This window comes from Macaca nemestrina, chromosome 2 (genome assembly GCF_043159975.1).
Source record: "Macaca nemestrina isolate mMacNem1 chromosome 2, mMacNem.hap1, whole genome shotgun sequence".
NCBI classification, from domain to species: domain Eukaryota; kingdom Metazoa; phylum Chordata; class Mammalia; order Primates; family Cercopithecidae; genus Macaca; species Macaca nemestrina.
The window spans coordinates 164,836,081-164,856,799 of record NC_092126.1 but is presented as its reverse complement, the minus strand read 5'-3'; the positions used below and the strand labels follow the sequence as shown (position 1 = coordinate 164,856,799).

The 20,719-nt window shown below is 35.9% G+C and overlaps 1 protein-coding gene across 16 annotated transcripts in view; it reads right to left on the bottom strand.

Annotated features, from left to right (window-relative positions):
- LOC105470347 (immunoglobulin superfamily member 11) overlaps positions 1 to 20,719 on the bottom strand; it is a 268,851-nt gene that overhangs the window by 6,204 nt on the left and 241,928 nt on the right. For 15 of the 16 annotated variants that reach the window (XM_071092387.1, XM_011722216.3, XM_011722219.2 and 12 more), the window contains 3 exons: positions 17,159 to 17,322; positions 15,558 to 15,765; positions 13,145 to 13,300 (listed from right to left, as the gene is read on the bottom strand). In XM_071092387.1, the coding sequence (XP_070948488.1) occupies positions 13,145 to 13,300; positions 15,558 to 15,765; positions 17,159 to 17,322 (528 nt within the window). The remainder of the gene's footprint in view (positions 1 to 13,144; positions 13,301 to 15,557; positions 15,766 to 17,158; positions 17,323 to 20,719) is intronic. The other variant, XM_071092388.1, reaches the window with a different exon arrangement.

Genomic DNA, 20,719 nt, shown 5'->3' with positions numbered 1-20,719 from the left:
TGAGGTATTTTTATTATTAATCTCATTGAACAGTCAAGGAGACTGAAGCTTTAGATGTGTAATAAGATTACACAGCTGGTTGTTAAGAAATTCAATTGGATGAAGGGGCTGTTTCACCTCTAAGCTCTAGGCTTCACTGCCTTCCTTATGCAGGAAAGAGAATACATTCAGTCATCTCAACCATTCAAAATAGTTGCAAATTTAGAAGTAAATGGAAAAGCTTCCTAATAGGACAAGTAAAAAAATACTCTGACACAAAGTCCAAGTATGCCTGGGGCTACACCTGGAGCTATCCCCACCCTGGGTTACTTATTTTTAGATGGAACTAAGATTTAGTTAACTGGTTTCTGCTGGCAACCATCATCTCTATCTAGATCAAAGGCAGAAGCAGACAGGAGGGTTCAGCAAAAGCAGACCTGAGTAAAGTGTGCATGCATTTATTAATTCATTCATTTAATAAATAAATATTTATTGAGCATCTTCTTTTGTGTTTGGTTTTCTGAGGATGGTGATAAAATAATGAACAAGACAGGCCCAGTCCCTTACCCTAATGAGACAAGTATACACACAATTACAATATATGGGGTAGTGCCAGCCAGAGATAGAGAACAGAGAGTGATAGGGGAGCATACAGGAGGGGCATCTAATGAGGGATTGAGAAATCAAATAGACCACAGGGGAGGAGAAAATAATTGCTGTCTCAAAAATTACCAGGCACACAGAAAGGTGCTAAATAAAGGTGATCAATAAATAAAAGGGCTGCCTACTCTTTAGTGTCTGTTGTGTACCACATACAGTGTCCTAAGAAACATTGAATATGCCTCATTTAATCTTCGTAACAAGCTTATGTTCTATATTCCCTACTTTTCAAAGACAGCTCAGAGAAGCTATGTAATTTGTCCAAGATCACAGAGTATACAAGTAGCAGCAATCTATAAAATGAGGTTTGTCCAAGTTCAAAGCTTGTACTCACCATATATACACTTGGCATTCTAGTAAGGCATTTAAAATCACATTATTCTATAGGATGCATCTATAGAATATCTCCTGACCAATACATGTTCCAATGCTGTTAGTATTATAAACTAAGCAACGTGCCTATCTCCCTCTTCAACACATGTACTAATATCATCAAAGCAAGAAAACCATAATCTCCAGGCAATCAACTACATAATTTGTGTTCCTGGGGTTTTTGCTGTTGTTGTTGTTGTTGTTGTTGTTGTTGTTGTTGTTGTTATTGTTGTTAGTGGTGGTGGGTTTTCTCCTAAGCTCTGGAATTCTAAAAATTTGAATAGAAAACTGGTAATTTTGTTGACATTTCCAGAGACAATTTGGGAAACTGTAAACAGCTCCTCTACGCAGCATTATGGCATGCAGAAAGAGGTAAACTCTAAATATTCTTGCTTTAAAAAGTTATTTTTAAAAGGTGAAGCCATTGTCTTCCTTTTGTCTCTATAGATGCCAACACCATGAGCATGTTACTGTAAGAAAATATTACTAAATGAGGTTGATATACCACGGTAGATTTAACTTGGAATATAATCAGAGAAGGAGACAGGTATATTGATAACAGAAGATTAACCAAAACAAAACAGCCTGTTTATGCAGACAAGGCAAAATAGAGAAGGGAGCAACTCCAGCAAACAGCAGACTGTTTGCAGCCACAAAGCACACAGCCCTTCCCGAAACTAGCAGGCTAATTCCTCAATCTGTCATTTCACTTGGTCTGCTTGGGCAGGGAAGTAGTTTTCTGAAATAAAGTCAGAGAAAAAATATTCTTTTCAGCTTCTTTTAAATAATAGGGAAAGTTCAATGGCATGAAACTACATAGTTTGGGGAACTCAAAGGACATCACACTCCACTGTTTTAGTTCATAGCAACTATGTACCTGGTTCACCAACTATATATCTGGCATAGAAGGCCCTTCTGAATTAGAAAAAAACAAATGTTAGTGTACATTTCCAGTTCCATCCTTTCTCCTTAGCTCCAGAATGCTGCCTCTGGCTGCCTAGTAGCTGATGTATCTGCTAAGAGCACATTCCAGTTGGACAGCCTAAGTTTGAATCTATTCTACCTACTACTAGTCATACGGTCTTGAGTGTGTTCCCTGTTCTTCATCAACATTTTAGTTTCCTCATCTGTAATTTGTAGCTACCAAAGTGCCTACAACCGCAGATTATTGTGAGGACTAAATGAAAGGTTAGTATGGTACATGGTAATGTTTCCATGTGGGAATTCCTTCCTGGCACTTCTAGGGGAACTGATATATTTTTCTGAATCATAAAATATTCAATCAAGAAATATGAAAAATGTCCAGTGTCTCCCAATGGATATTAATTCCCAATAGATACTGATCTTCAGGATTTGAAGAGTGATAGATAAGAATTCTTAAATCATAAGTTATATATTTTTCATGATTTATATATTTTAAATAATGAGTGACTATAATAAACTGAAAATTTCTTATATAAAAGTTTCAGAAGTATTCTACAGGCTATGTAACAATGGATGCATACTTTATTGCTATTTGAATGAATATGTTACATCAAAATTACATATTTCAATAATATGTAAAAATGATCCTAACCTGAAAAAGATATTTAATTTTTAAAAATTGTAAATAAAGGGAAAATTAATACAAAATAAATGTCAAATAAAAATCTGTGGAAAAACTTAAAGATAACAACACAAATACTTAATATCAAACTCTATTACTCTTAAAGATAAATTTAAAATATAACATTGGACACAGAAAATTTTATTTCATTTTGTGTTGATGCTGGCTGAATTAAGGCAGAGATGGAGAAGGGACAGGGAAAGAACCTGTTCCCATTAATAGAATTTTCCAAGAACACCATCCAGATGGATGTTAGGATACATCCCGCTTCACAGTAGCTCAGTTCCTTCAGACAATGATAAAAATATTTTGTCTGTTTGCCCTGATTTTGTTTTGGCATTGAAACAGATATTGTTTTTGCCAAATCAGATTTTAAATTCATTTCTGATCTCATGTTAGTATCCTGCAGAGCAACATTCTCATCCTCTTCTATTTGTGTTTCTGCCATTCAAGTATTCACAAAGAGCTGAAGCCTATAGCAAATATTCAAACTTGTGAAAATACCAAAGAACATTACTCAGCATTATTTGAATAATGTAGTATGTATAAATACGTTAGTATTTCTTTGCAAAAATGATTCACCATTAGCAACATACAAGAAGGCCATGACCACACACTTATCACATGGCAAAAGCTACAAGCAAGACCAACTAATTGCATTTTGACTGCTTCTCTCCTACCCACTTCTGTTTACTCTGCTTTTACTTTTAACTGGACATCAACAGATTCTTCTGAATCAGTATATCTCTATGTTGACTGTTGCTCTTTAATTCTCAAAGAATGGCACATGGTGCTCAAGAAATGTTATCATTATCATTATTTCAATCCCCATCTAGAGGTCCCAGGAGACCACTCAACTCACTGCTTTCCTCAAGCAAACTTCTACAAATTCCTCTTCTGAGTTAAGATGGTTACTGTTGATTCAGCAGTCCACAACAGGAATCTGGGTTAACTCTGACTCTTCTCAGTTCAAACATCTAATCAAGCTCCATATATTGTAATTTTTTCCTCAATCTCTCTTGAATCTTACCCTTCCCCGCTGTGCCTTCTCCATCCCTGTCACTAGAGACTTAGTTCAGGTCCTCTTCATTTCTTGATGGGGCTATTATCAAAGCCTTCCATTTATAACTGGCTGCCAATCTTTCAGCCTGATTACTGACACAGTTTCTAAAAGGCATATCTGGTGATCTTCTCTTGTTTATAAATGTCAGTGCATCTCTACAGTTAAAGATAACATCCAAACTCCTTGCATATTACATAAAGCCTTTCACAATCTGGACTTTACCTCTCTGGTCAAATCCCCATGTCGCTTTATGTCAGCTTCACAGATATTCTCACTTGAAAACGTCAAACTTTTACACTTGCAAGATTTTGTAAGCATGGTTCCCTGTATTTATAATACCCACTTTTAACCAGTAAAACTTCTATCCATCATTTAAGACCCCTTTCCTGCTTGGGAATCTTTTTCCCTATAAAATTCTTCCCGGACTCCTCAGGGACAAGTAATATTTCTATCATTTAAATTTTATAGCACTGCATACATTTTTATAGCACTAACATGTAGTGCTATGATTTTCTCTTTATATCCGTCTCCTCCATTAGGCAGTGAGCTCCAGGATGGAGATATGTTTCCTTGTATTTCTCTACCTTCCCCAACACTCAACTCTGAAGCAGTTGCACAGAATAAGGTGTGTGTTTATGTGTGTATGCATACACACACATATATTTAAAAATGAATGAATATATACACAAATTAATATAGTGATAATTGTTGGCATTTAATCTTTTTAAAAAGAGGAAGTACTGAACATTATATAGGATTTGCTTCTTTATGTCAGAGGGCAAAAAAAAAAAAACTCAACTTCAGTTAGAATAACATCTTGATGAAGCAGAAAAAAACACTCATTTATTCAGCACTTTTAGTGGGCAAAAATGTTTCTGCTCCCCATGAAAAAAAATTATGGAACCACTCTTACTGGGAAGGGAAACAGCAGTGTCAGTCCAAGAAACAGAATCAGTGTGTGTGGTGGCTCATACCTATAATCCCAGCACTTTGGGAGGCCGAGGCATTTGAGACCAGCTTGGTCAACATAGCAAGGCCCCATCAGAACACTAAGGCACGAAGATAACTGAGCCCAGGAGTTTGAGGTTACAGTAAGCTGTCATCATGCCACTGCACTCCAGCCTGGGTGGGTAACAGAGCAAGACTTTGTCTCTAAAAAATGAGAGAAGAGAGACAGAGAGAGAGAGAGCAAAGAGGAGAGAGATGAGAGAGAGAGAGACAGAGAAAGAGAATATCAAGATTCCTGAGTGTTACAACCACGCCAAGAGAATTTTAGTACTTCCTATCACTTTTGGGCAAACTTGCTCTCTTCTAGGAGCCTCAGTCTTCTCCCTCATGAGAGTGGGACCATGGTGATATTTAAGATACTCTCCTGCTACAGCTATGATTTCTAAAGATCTACACAGAGTTCTCAGGCAAGCAGGAGAGTTAATCATCTCTCTTCACTGTATTAAATTATGAAAGGATGAGGAAAACAGAGGATTTCTTACAAACCATGAAAGAAAAATGTACAATCTAGTTTGAGAAAATGCTAACCATTAATAATGAAACTAAATATGCCATACTTTATATTTACCAAGTAAAAGAATGGATAGAAAATGAATTGCCATTATTTACACATAATTTTTAAAAACACATTTTAAACTTCTCTATGCATCTTTAAAGTGTGAAGGATATTCTCCCCTTTAAGTCAGAAAGGAGGTGGCTTTTTTTCTAATTATCCCTCAGCTTTCCAAGTTTTCCTGACCATTGTGAGAAGTAACTGTGCTTATCTCCACCCTTGGTTGCCAAGAAGCTGCAGGACTTGGAGAGTGGGTGTCATTCCAGGAAGGAATTCCACTCCATGGCTTGATATGCAGCTCCTGTGAGCTAGCTCCAGCCCTGGATTTTCAATTGCTGCAGGACAAACCCCGTGTTGCCTCACATCTCCAATCATCTCACTCACCAGCACAGGGCCCAGCCGCCCAACCACCCTCACTGTACAGACAATCATCCCTTTCCTGTTTTGCTCATCCCTTCATCTTCCTGAAACCTCTAGAGCTGTTGGCAGAAACAAATAGAAAACATAACCTACAGCTTTAGAGAAACTATAGAAGAACAATCCAGGTGAAGAGTTTACATGAGGAAAACAGGAAAGGAATGTCACCATGAAGAAAAGTTAACTACACAACAAACAGAAGGATTAGCATACAAAGAGCATAAAGTTATGTGAAGTTCACTATAAAATTAGTATGCTTAAAATTATTAAACATATACAGAATAGTCACCATAATACAAGAGGATGATGCCATGAAGAGACAAAAGCAACATAGAAACAGAAATAGCCAGGTGCTGCGGCTCAAACCTGTAATACCAGCTACTCGGGAGGCTGAGGTTGGAGGATTGTTTAAGGGCCAGGAGTTTGAAGCTGCAGTGAGCAGTGATTGTGCCACTGCACTGCACCCTGGATGACAGAACGGGACTCTATCTCTTAAAAAAAGGAAAGAAAAGAGGAAAATAAATTTAAAACTCAGAGGACAGGCTGAACAGCCATCAGAGCAGGAGCGAGAACTGGTGATCTGGAAAAATAAAAAACAAAAACAAAAAATAACCAGAATGCCACACAGAAAGGTAAAGAAATTTACAGATAAGCAAAGGATTAAAAAACATGGTTTACAGAATTAAAAGACTAAACCAAGAGCTAATAGGAAGCAATAAACAAGAGAAAAGGCTATATTCAAAAATATAAGGACAGAGATTTTTCAATAAGTGACAAAAAAACTCTCAATTTAAGAAGCACCACAAGCCCACAGCAGGATTAATAAAAATTAACACATACCTAAAATATATTCTAGGATCTACACAACACCAAGTACAAAAAAAATGCAAAAAGCAAAGGTAGGAAAATGCAAATGCCTACAGACTACCAGGGGATTTCTCAACAGAAACAAGAAAGGTGGGAAGCAAATGAAACATTTTCAAATTCTCGAGAAACAATAACTGATAATCTAGCATTCTATACTCACTAAACTGCATTAAAGAGTATAGGGGAAAAAAGATATTTTCAGAAAAACAAACCTGAGAACAACTTAACACTCATAGATCATCCATGTAATACCTACTGAAGGGTGTGTGTACTTAAGAAAATGGAACACAGAAAAAATGACTGTGATGAAAGAAGCAATGTTGAGCCAAAAAACTGGCAAACTTTTGGGTAAATCTATATAAAACTGAAATGTATGTAAACAATGACAAAAATGGGGATGATTAATAAGGAGACAAGTTAAAAACAAGATGGAACAAATATACTAAAGCCAAGAAAATAACTAAAATGCAGACAATAAAAATACAGAAATTAAGCATATGAGAGAGAAGCTGAGAGTCATGGTGGACAGAATGAAAAGGTCCAAAAAATGGCTAATAGGAGAGAAGAGAGAGAACTGATGAGATGAAATATTCACACAGATTAGGGAAAATGGAAGAAAGACAGCTTTCTATGGTCCTATTATTTGGATAGAGATTAGAGATTTCTTTTTACTTCTAGACTACATTAAATCAAGTATGTATTTAAGAACTTTAAGAATAAGCACTAAGAGAAATACACTTATAACTTCAAAAGTAGAGGAGAAAAAATATTATAAAGAATATTCGAATAATCAGTAGAAGGTATGGGAAGAGGGGACAAAGAAAAAAGCAAAAAGCTTAATAAATGGAAAACCTCAAATAAAATATTAGACATTGAACCATACCCATAATCATTAATATAAATGAATTCAGAGGACAGACACTCTCAGATTACAAACTGAAAACCAAACTAATCCAGATATATGTTGTTTATAAGCACTATACCTAAAACATAAAGCACAGACAACTGAGTGCCAATGAACCATATAATAGAAACATACCAACAAGAATTAACCAAAGAAAGCCACTGTATCTTTTAAGTTTAGTAATTAAAAAAACACAAAAAGCTTATTAAACAGAGAAACAATGAAATACAACAAGCTTGTAAGCATCTAATGACACAGGCTCAAGATGGGTAAAGAAAATTGGCATAATTGTAAGAACAAATTGACAAATCCACAATCTTACAATGTGATTTTTAAATACATATTTCTCAGAGTAACATAGCTGAAGCATGTAAAATATTGCTAAAGATACAGAACATTGAATAATACAACTATAACGCTTCCTATGCAATGCATGTACAAATATCCCAACACCTGCAACATAATGGCTCTTAAAGTCTCCACCTTGGTGGCTGCACTCCAAACACACTGACCTCTTTGACAATTCACCAAGTACATGGGCACATGCCTGCCTCAAAGCCTTCATATGTCCATTCCCTCTGCCTGGAATGCTCTCCAGTCCCCATATGCACAGGGCTCATTCCTTCATTATCTTTAAATATTTGCTAGAATATAATGAGGCTTACCCTAAGCACCTTACTCAAAACTGCTGCTCCTCATACCCTAACTAATCTATTTTACCCTGATCTAATTTTCCCCCACAGAACTTTTCACCTTGTAACAAATTCTACAATTTACTGATTATATTCCATCTCCACCCATTAGAATGTAAGCTCTACAAAGGAAAGAATATCCTGTTCAGCAACGTATCTTCAGCATCTAGAACAGTTTCTGGCACCTGATAGGTGCTTAACAAACATCTGAGGGAGGGAGGGAGGGAAGGAGGGAGGGAGGGAAGGAGGAAAGAAATTTATGCAAGTTACAAGAGGGGTTAGATAAAATCGAAATCGCAGTTTAGCAAGATAGATTTTTAAAATAGAGGAAAGGCACATATAAACAGTATTAGGAATGAAAAGGGGACTAAATACAGAGTTTAAAACTTCATAACAATGATGATGGTAATTTAAATATTAATATTTAGTAGGGGCTTACATATGCCAGCTGCTGTTCTGCACATCTTACATGCTTATTCAATCTTTATCCAACCATAAGTTAGTCATGATGATTGTCTCCATTTTACATATAAGAAAACTAAGACACAGGGTCACATACCCAGTGATTCCTGGATTCAGGGTTCAAAACCATGTCCACTGTCTCCAGAACTTACACTCTTAAATACATTATTCTGTTTTTGTATAGAGAATTCTATGAACATCTTGATGGTGATATGTATAACTTGGACAAAAAAGACATTTTCCAGAAAAACAGGGTATAGAAAGCCTGTACCATTAGAGAAACTAAATCAGAAATCAAAAATCTACGAAAAAACATAAGAGCAAGGCAAACATTCATAGGCAAATTCTATAGAATCATCATGATGCCCAACTTATTCATACTATTTCAAAGAATAGAAAAAAGGAAAAGTTGCCAAACTCATAAGATTATTTCGTATTATATGGTACTAAAATTGAACCAGGACAATAGAAGACAGAAAAAAAAACCCATAGGCCGTTCTTACTGGTGATCACTGATGCAAATATTTTATTAAAATATTAGCAAACCCAATGGAACAATTTATTTTTAAAAATCACAATCAAAGAGACTTTATTCCATAAATGCAAGGATGTTTTAACAATAGAAAATGTTAAATGTAATTTATTTATTGAAATTCGGTCCCAGATAATTCTTTGTTATGAGGGTTTTCCTTGTGCATTACACAATTGTTTTTCTTTTTTCCCCAGCTTTATTGAAGCACAATTGACTAACAAAAATTGTATATATTTATGGTATATATTTTGATATACATAAATACTGTGAAAAGATTACCACACCCAATCTAATATGTCAGTCACATCACATAACTACCTTTGTGTGTATGTGTGGTTGGGAACAATTAAGATCTACTCTCAGCAAATTTCTAGCATACAATACAGTAACGCTAAATATAGTCACCATGCTGTACATTAGATCTCCAGAATTTATTCATCCTGAATAACGGAAACTTTGTACCCTTTAGCCCACATCTCCCCATTTCCCCCACTCCCCAGCCCATGGAAACCACCATTTTATTCTCTGTTTCTACCAGTTCAACTATTTTAGACTCCTCATTGTCTTAGTCTGTTTAGGCTGCTATAACAAAACACCATAGACTGGGTACTTTATAAGCAACAGAAATTTATTTCTCATAGTTCTGGAAGGCTGGGAACTCCAAGATTAAGACCCCAGCAGATTCAGTGTCTGGTAAGAGCCCATTTCCTGGTTTCTAGATGATGATGTCTTCTTGCTGTGTCTTTCAGGACAGTTCTTTGGGTGGTCTGGGACCAACTCAGTTCCTCCCATTTTCTTGCTTGCTGTTCTCAAGCATAAGTATAGAACATGCTGGGAATACAACATCCTGAGTTAAGAAGGAACTGACTGGAACACCTCAGGCTCTGTTCCAGACCCTCCTAGAAACAGGATGTCCTTCAACACTTTAGCGCAGTGACACTTGGGTATAAAACTCAGAGTGAGCTGCTTTCTGGGTTCTCTCAGCTGATGTGCAAGTGGACATGTGCAGACGAAACTCTATCTGTTCCAGGAAACTTTTCTGAGCCTTGGGGAACTGGCTTTCACTGAATGCTAGGCTTCTGTTGTCCTTTGCTGCCTATTAAATAATAAATCCACTTCATGAAACTTGTTTTGTGTATGAATGCTCTGTCTCACCAGACTCGGGCAAGTAACCAGTGCACGGTAAATTTGCTTTACAGTCCTTACTTGGTGAAAGGAACTAGCTAATGCACTGAGTCTCTCTTATAAGGTTGAAGACATCATGTCTTTTTACCACTAAGTACTTTAGTGAATACTTCCTAAGAACAAAGACACTTTTTATATAATCACAGTAAATGTATCAAAGTTGAGAAATTTAACTCTGATCTAAGAGTATTAGCTAATCTATAGTTTATACTCAGTTTCATCAATTATCTCAACAATGTCCTTTATAGCTATTTCTCTTCCTGTTCAGATTCTAAGCCAAGGTTCTTCATTACATCTACTCATCTTAACCCATTTATGCCCAGTGTTCCATTATTGGAATGCTAAGCATGTGGGAGTTATTTACATCCTACTGCTCAAGGTCATCGCCAATGTCTGAATGCAAAAAATCAAAAACTTGCAACCTCAGGCATAAATGGGTTAACTCCCTAGTCTTTTTCAATCTTGATAGTTTTGCCTTCACATTTGTTTGTTTGAGGTTTCCTCATGATGAGATTTAGGTTATGTGTTTTTGACAGTAATATCACAGAAATGATGTGTCCTTCTCAGTATATATATTAAGAGGTACGTGACATCAGTTTGTCATAATATTGGCGAAGTTTACTTTGATCACTTGGTTAAAGTGGTATCCAACAGGTCTCTCCCTTATAAAGTTACTTTTTTGTCATTAATAAATAATTTGGGGGACATACGTTGTAACTAAATAGCCTGCTTCCCATCAAATTTTTGCTCACTGTTTCACCTCAGTGATGATTTTCTAACTCCATTATTCCTTGTATATACATCAGTTGGCATCATACTGAGAAAAAAAAAAAGGCTTGCTCTTTGACTCCATTTATTTATCAGTAGGGATTTGGTGATTCTTATTTTATTCTATGGGCTATATATTTATTTTAACGTCTGAATTGTCCCAGATTTGGCTAGAGGGAGTTCCTGCAAGCTAGTCTCTACATATAAGAGAAATTCTTATCTCAATATATTATTCCCCTGTCACCAACCAGACTTCTGGGATTCACTCTCCTAGTGTCAAATATTCTTTTTTTCAGAGAATGCATCATGAGTTTATATTAATTATGTAAACATAATTAGTAAAGTAAATCTTCTGAAAAAAATCTGAATTATTTTGGGGTAATATTCTATTTTGAGATCAACTTTATTAATATGGATGTCAAGAGATAAATTTAGAAGAAAAATATTACCATTTAATGTACATGATTATGATAGATACGGTAATCCAAAGTAAGTTTGATAATCAATCCAGAGTTTATAAAAGACAAAGTTTTCATCCTTGTCATTCAAGTTCACTTTTATACCTAAAGCTGCAAAAAGTATTCAAGTTGAAAAAAGGATACAATATCAAGAAATCTGACTGATAGACACTTATCCAGAAATAAAGAGGTTATGGAAGGCTATTTCTACAGCTATTTCTCAACTTACATACAAATAACCACTGTCAATTGTTCATTTAAAATTCCAAACTCTATCCAATATTCCACAGAGATATTACAAATAAAAACAAAACGCTGCCACAGAGGACCTTGAGGATGATACTGTTAACCCCTTTATTTTTGTTTTAAAAAAGCAACATGGGCCCAGAGAGGCGAACTGTTACAGAAACAGTGGAAAATCTAAAATTTGAATATAGTTTTCAGTATGTCAAGACAAGGGCTATTTTAATCATGTCATTTACAATGGTGAGATTGACAAATCAGTCCACAAAAAGCAGCTATTTAGCCAACAGTGTGGCTGAAACATTTAGCAATGAACAACAGTATTGCAGCAATCATTCTTAAAGTAATAAAAGTTATTATGTTGAAAAGTTTTTTTAATGATGAATTTGAGGCTAGGTTAATTAAAAGACGATTGTAAGGTCCATCAATATTTGTTGAGATTACTAGCAGAAATTTATAGGGTCTTTAGAGGCTTGTGGCGCTGGCTCTTTAATGTGAATAATTTTACAACAACTTAGGACTTTCCTTTTCCACAACAGGCGTGGACCATCAATATGATTCAGACTTATGTGGCCTAATTAAGGTTGTTTGTGGCCTCTCCATTAACTGCCAACACTTTACGTGTAAATTTCAGATTTGTAAATCTACCCTGAGAATACAACAAGAAACATTTTCTGTATTAGAGATGATGTAATACTCGAAGCTGCTAAATTTTATTTTCTTGAACTAGAGTATTTTATAATGTAATTCTATATCTTCCCCTCATTTTATTTGACAAAAATCTCTTCAATTTTTTAAGGATGTCCTCTTTAAAACTAAATTTAAGGAGCTGGGTTTACATGTAGAAATCATCCATGACACTCAGGCTTCCTCCATTATTACCTGTTTGGTGTGACCAATTCCTGGATCTCCTGTGACCTGAGGCCTTTTCCTTTACTCTTTCCTATCTTCCTCCTCTAACCAGATTTGAGGCTGAAAACAGGAGAATCGACCCTCCTGACACTATGCTCAGGTTTCTCCTAGTAAAACAGGCAGCTCTACCTCAAGCAGGAAGTGTATTCTCATATATAAATTTCAAGGATTGTCTTACAGTTAACACAAAGAAGCTATTATTTAGGTGCTTTAAATCTTCATGTGAACGGGAAGAGTTCCCATATATAGTTACCACTGGATGAAATACATTTCATAAAGGCAATATAGAGAAGAGAGAGAAAATGTTTTATTCACTTTAAAGTTGAAAACACAAAATGATCCAGAAAGCTTTTTCAGCAGTTATAGGGTGTTATTTTTCAAAACCTATTAAAGTTAATTACTTTTTTAATATTAGAATTGTCCATGATAACTAATAAAATGGGTAAAGCAGCACTGTACATACCCTGAGTAGCTGTTGGAGGTAGTTTGAGGGTATTGTCTAACTTCTCCCAAAGGTAAGTTGGTCGAGGAATGCCTTCCTCTGAGCTACAGAGCAGGATGACATCGCTGCCAATATCCTGGGATCCTTGGATTTGGCAGTGTGGGGCAGAAGGGGGAACTATAACAGGAAGAGTAAGCAATAGAGTACACATTTTACTGTGAGCCAAGTGATGACGGAGGAGACATCAACATTCAGTACACTGGACCCTTAGATTACATTGTTTTGGGAACATATACCAGGAGACAGCCTCACACCTGAACCCAGAGGAGTCATGTACCAATTCACGAGGCTTAGGCACAGGAGCAGACCCGCAGCTTTGGTAAGCAGAGGGCAAATGTGCACAAAGGGGCTTCACCTTTTGATTATATTTTCAAGGTATCTTAAGATCTTCTTTTCACTCTGCTTCCTCTGAAGAATTCTTAAGATCCATTGTATCAACATGTTGCTTTTAAAAACATTGCTGAAAGAGGCCACTTTTAGAGATTTCAGGGAAAAGCAACCCTTATCCTGCCAACTATCCTCTGGCAAAGACCACTTTAACAAGGTCCTGCGTTACTGTACAGACAAAAACCGGACAGACCTACTTTATACCAAATTCTGCTTTATGGTGGGGAAAGTGAAACTAAGGTTCAAGTAAAAGCAGAGTTGATAATAATGTAGTGGACATTTCACAACCATTAAGACTGGACACAAAAAACATGGAACAAAAATTACCAAAAAGAACACTAAAGGAAGAAGGTGGTAAAAACCAAAACAAAACAAAACCATAAACTAAGCCCATGGCTTGAAGTTTCATGCAGGGGAATGCAGACGGTAGAGTTTAAATCCAATTTATGATTTATCTGTAATGCTAATGACTTTTCAGTAAATATGTACACCCTTTCCAAAATGAATAAATGAATGAATGAAAAAATGAATGCAGAGTATACATAGGAATCAGAAAAAAAAAAAAGACTGGGTAGGGGAAGAGAACAATAAAAGGGTGTGGTTAGGAAGAGTAAAAATCTTAGCAAATCCTAGTATCTACTGCAGTGGGGCAAACTAATCTTTGATTGCCTTTGTCATTGTCACTGTGATGCCAGGAACAGAAATCCAAAATAATTCTTTGGAGGTAGCATTAATTATAAAATATATTAAGGACTTTCTTTTATCTTCTTTTTAAAAATGATGCCGAGAAGTTAAGTCTGGACAAATGAAAAAAGAAATAATGTTAGATAATATAGGAAGTCAGTCACCTAACTTATAGGTATAAGTATCCGAATATTTAATTCCATTAGTACACTATACTCAGTACTCAAGAGTATTTTAGAATCTATACCATTTTTAATATAATACAATGAATATGATTTTGAGAATAGAAATCCCCGACTTGGTCATTAGTTTTCTTATTCTGTTTGAAGGCTGGGAGAAAAAGGCACCAAAAGCAGAGGGAAAATGACAAGAATTCCCAACCCCTGTATTCTTAAGTGACTCAACAACAATGAAGGAAAAAGAAAGGGTGGGTGGAGTTTGACAAGGACTACAGGAGTAGATTCTGAGACTTGAGTAGGATGGAGGAGAATCAAGAACATCAACCTTCTCTAAGTACTTCTTCCATCTCCCCAGATGAACTGAGTTTAGCCACCTCTACACAAGTATTCATTTAGAAAGCAGTATTTTATATTAGAGACAGAAGAACTGAAAAATCAAACATGTTTATAACAGATATAACTTAGTATGAGATAGTCTAACAACATGGTGTAATGGAAAGAGTGCTGGTTTGAATAAGGAGATTTAAATTTTAATCTAAACTTTGTTGTTTATTTTCTATGCAATCTGGGGAAAAAAAACCTAAATCTATTTGGTCTCAGTATTAAGGTGATAATATTATTTATTCTTCAAACAAGGATACTTTTGAGAGTAAAAGGAGGCACTATTATAATTATGCCAGGACAACACGTGCAAGCCAAGAACTGTGGTGATCCTACTCAGTGTCACACAGATGTGAAGTAATAGTATTATTCTCACACATGCAAAAACTTCTGCTCTGTATTAAAATACGTCATTCTTGATTTAATTTGTGCTCAACAATAAGTTCTGTCCTGTAGAAGCTTAAGAAAACTGAGAGACCACTTCTGATGGTATTTGATACCATCTTTCTTCACCTTCAGAAGAAAGTCATTAAAGAGTAAGTTTTAGAGACCACCAGAAATGAAGAAAGGAGGGGGAGACTATATATAAGAAGCATGGAGAAGCAGAGAAGAGATGGAACTGAGAGAAGACAGAAAAGGAACATAAGCAGACTGAAGGTGTAGAAACAAGGGCAGAAGCAAGTATGCTTGAGAGTAGATTCGTAAGTCAAGCCCAAACAGCCCAGGACTCTTGTGTCACTCACCTAACACCGTGAGACCGGTGACCCCAATGTTCCTGCCCCCTATGTCTGGAAGGTTGTTGACCAGGCATTGGTAGGTTCCAGTATCTGATAACTGAGTGTTATTAATGAAGACAGAGACATTGGTGGCTGGCATGGTGCCTGTAAATCCTACCCTACCATGGAAACGAGGGGCACCGTCAAACATCTGTCCACCCTGATACAGGATGACCTGGAAAAGAAAGCAAAATAAATACACTGGCCACTCTATCCTCTCCTAGACACAAAACAATAACTATTTGGTAGACAGTACTAAAATGCTGCACCAAACGTTGGAAAATTTTATTTCTAATATGAGAGTTATCATCAACTTTTTTTCCAGTACTTGTTCATAGGTATCTTGGAGTTTTAATCTTTCACATACCAAATTAGAATAATATATTTTCCTTATCTAACACATCAGAACATAAAAAATGTCTTTGCTGATACCCACCCTACTATCAGTTCATAAATATTTTTACCAGTTCAAAAAATTGATTCCAAAATAAAAATTAAAAAATATTAGCACTGCCATTCTCATGCTTATTAGGTCACACAATGATAGATCATAGGTATAGATTGAAAGTAAATAAATGTCACAGAAGGGAAGTAGAGTTACAAGTCCATGACTGCTGTTCTTATGTCAGCCTCTATTATCAAAGTTAAGTCTTCAGGGAAGACCTAGAATGACATAACAAAAAGCCCATTGGGCTGTGAGTGAGGGACTCAGTTCTATTCAAGTTCTACCTGTAAATTTATTTAGTAACTCTACTCAAGCTCTTTACTTCTTTAACTCCATCCTTGATTCCTAAAATAATAAGGTTGGACAAAATGATCTTGCAGGCAGAGTCTAACTACAAAAATTTTGTGAAGAAACAAAAGAAGCTTCTATTTAATTTCATATCAGAAAATTTAGCTTATCAAATATTTTGAGGTAATAATAAGCTTACTGAAGGAGAAAAGTTTCATTAACATTGTAAATAAAGGTATAAGCATTATCACAATTCATTAACTTCCTGGGCATTATTTTCTGCAGTGAGTTCTACAAATTATGTGTCTTTTTCCTGTAATTTTGCAGCTTATTGGGGAGTAGCTTCCATTTTCATGTACGTTCTTTCATGTACACATTATATTAATAATTTATATGAGACTTTTTGAGCTGGCTAACATGGCTAGTCATGTTTTACTTTAAAATACTAGTGAAATTAAATTTAAAAAAATCAACCACAACCTAATGTTACTTCCTTACTATTATCACTATCTTTTAAAAGTATGCTCTCAACCATCTATGTTGGTGCCAGTCCCTTACGGTCAAAATTGCCTATTAGCAATGTTTTTGATAAAATTACAGGTTCCTACACAAAACACTCAGGAGGATATTCTTAACATCTGTTACCTTTCTAAAAAGAGGATAGCCTCTTCTGATAGTTGACTGATAAGGCAGAGGAGTAGGCCTTAAAAGAGCACACACACATTGAAAATGCCACCTTACTCTTCAAACCAAAGATGTACTCAGGATGCTTCCCTACCCACCTCCTCTGAAAAGATTAACCTTTCAGAGGTAGCGCAGGATGGAACAGAAGTACCTGTTCAGGTTGGTTGGCATTGGAGAGAGGAGTGACCATCCAAATGACATTGAGGTTAATGAGGGCAGCGCTGGTAGTGAAAGTGCAGGGCAGGACTGCTGTCTGACCCCGGGCCACTTGGATACTCCCAGGGCTCTCTGACACTTCCAAGGATGCTGCAACACCTACAGAAGAAGGAACAGGAAGGTTATATGCTTGTCCTTTCCCAATAGTCCAAACTCCTTCAGGAAGGTTTGTGTGTTTTATGTTATCACATTATTATTGATCATGTGAACAGACTGACATGATAGTCTTACTAAACAACTCCTGACCAGTCACTGAGTCAAAATAATAAAAATGGTTCATCCCTTTACCTCCTGGAAACTACAATAAAAAAACATTAGAAGCTCTTTACTCTCTTTTGGAAGATGCTATCTGATATGCGGCCAGATTCAAATACGACACAGATGAATTCAACTGATGGGGTTTGATGAAAGATTAAAAATAAACTGAATTTTCGAAGTGTTGTTACATAAGAACAGTGCAAAATTAAATGTTTACATATAAATCTAACAAATCATATAAATCTAACAAAATATGTACAGCACCCATACACAGAAGAGTATACAATGCCTAATAAAAGAAATCAGTTAAGACTAAATATATGCAGAGATATGTAACGTTCATGAATTGGTAGAGTCAATCTTAAGATGCCACTTGTCCCTAAATTGATCTATAGATTCAGAGCTAGTCCAGTCAAAATCCCAGTAGTTGTTTTGCAGATATTGACAAACTCTAAAACATATAGAAAGACAAAGAACTAGAACAGCCAAAAGAATACTGAAAAACAAGAATAAAGATGAAGAATTCACACTACCTGATTTTAAAACTTGCTATATAGCTGTAGTAGAAGAGTATGGTACTAGCCTTTTAAGGATAGTCATACAGATAAATGTCACAGGGTTGAGAGTACGGAAATAAATCTTTATATTTATGGTCAAATGCTGCTCAATAAAGGTACAAGACAACTACATGGGGCAAAAACAGTCTTTTCAACAAATGGTGCTGGGATCATTTTATAGCAATATGCCAAAAATTAAATATTCTGAATACAAAATCAACAGAAAATGATCACAGACCTAAATAAAAATCAACAGAAAATGTTCATAAACCTAAAAGAATCATAACATACAAGTACTCAGCAATTTCGTTTACTAGGAATCTACTGAAGTAAAATGAAAAAGTATGTCCACACGAAGACTTGTCCATGAATGTTCATAACAGCATTATTTATAACATGTCCTGAAAAGGAAATAATACAAATATCCATCAACTGGTGAATGGACAAACAAAATGTGATATATCCATACAACAGAATACTGTTCAGAAACAAAAATCATCAAAGTACTGATACATCTTACAACATGCATGAGCCTCCCAAAACATATTTCTGAAGGAAGCCAGATGCAAAACACTATATAATATATGGTTCCACACATACAAAATGTCTAGAAAAGGCGAATCTATAGAGACAGAAAATAGATGAGTACCACCCAGGGATACAAAGGATGGCAAAGGGACTTGTAAATAGACTTAAAGGGACTTTTTAGTGATGGAAAACTAAAACTAGGTTCATGTGATGGTTGCACTCTGCAAGTTTAAAAGTCACTGACTTTTTTTTTTTTTTTTTTTTTTTTTTTTTGAGACAGAGTCTCACTCTGTTGCCCAGGCTGGAGTGCAGTGGCACTATCTCGGCTCACTGCAAGCTCTGCCTTCCAGGTTCATGCCATTCTCCTGCCTCAGCCTCCCGAGTAGCTGGGAGTATAGGCACCCGCCACCATGCCCGGCTAATTTTTTTGTATTTTTAGTAGAGATGGGGTTTCACCGTGTTAGCCAGGATGGTCTCAAGCTCCTGACCTCGTGATCCGGCTGCCTTGGCCTCCCAAAGTCCTGGGATTACAGGCGTGAGCCGCCGCACCTAGCCAAAAGTCACTTAATTTTATAGTTCAAAGGAGTAATTTTATGGACTATAAATTGTATGCCAATAACACTTAAAATTCTAAAAAAGAAAACTGATTCACCAGAGCCAACTCATAGGAAATCAAAATAACTGTTATCTCTTCTGCAAAGCCTCCTCCCTGGGATGATGAAACAGTATGGAAATAACAGTAGATCAAAATAGGCCATGGAGACCCTACAAAGAAGTTATTTTAGATCATGAAAAACACATTAAGTCTGTGACAGTATCTCAAACTGTTTTACTTTGAAGTGATAGTATCTCAATTCTCCCAAAAAAGTTAACAGAATAACACACTGTTATGATTACAATTAGTTTAAAAAATAAACATACATAACACCTTCCCTCTATAGAACTTCATGTTCTTCACATATAGTCTGATGATGTTCTCAGGAGTTAAATTTGCAGAATAAAATGTTTCATAAACTGTCTGTGATAGAATATAAAGATATTCTGTGATATATAGAAGTCTATAGAAGAAGAATGTAAAGAAGTCTGTGATAAAATATAAATTTGATGACATCAGGAAAAGTTTCTAAGATAAATAACATTAGGGGAAGTCTCTAAATTTTTAAAAAGAAATTGAAAGAACCTCAGGAATTAGTGACAGAAAGGGAAGGTTACTTGATCATGAAGCAGGCAATGAATAGAATGAGCTACCTCATAAGGTACAAGTGGGTGAGAAAATGTATTTGTTATAATGATATGATAAATTCACAATAAATGCTGATAGAGATGTTTTTAAGAATAAGTGTGGAAGTCAACTAGCGCCAGAACCTCCATCACTGCATTCTTCAGACAATACTCCAAGGAAGAGGTAAAGGAAACATGATCCCACCTTAAACTATACGGGATTGTAAGTACCTTCCACCAGCAATTCACTAATTTCAAGCTTAACTCAAATAATCTTTGATGTAAATTTTTAAAAATAACCAATATGAACTAAGAATGAAAGAGAAAGAGAAAGCAATCACAATAGGGTGAGCAGAGGACAAGGAGCTGTGCGTGACAGGGCTAGGAGCCAGGGAAGCCACAGGACTGCTGGCACAGAGCAAGCCTCTGGGGCAGCTGAAGTTGTGAAAGGCCAACTTCACTTACTTCACGTTTTTACATAAGTTCAATCCTAAATCTCACATTCTGAAATAGTTGAAGAAGAAATATTCTAGATGAGCTGCTTTCAGAACTTCAAAGGTGTAGGTTTGAAGCTGTACAGATCGGGTTTGAAATGTGGTACTTTCATCTATTTAGCTGGATGGCCCCAAACAAGTAACTTAATCTCTGAGTCAGTTGCTTCATCTGTAAGACAGAGCTAAATATTATCATCACATCATACAAGGAGTATGACGAGGGCAGTACCAGACGCTGAGAATGACTACCACCACCACTACAATTGCTAGCTAATAATTTTAGGTCACACTGACTACACCAAGTCCACATTAAGCTCTCTCTATATATAACATGTATTATATATATACATATATGCAAACTCATTTAATCCTATAAGGTACTTACTGACATTATTTTCATTTTACAGTAGAAAAACAGAGAATTAAAAATACAGCTCA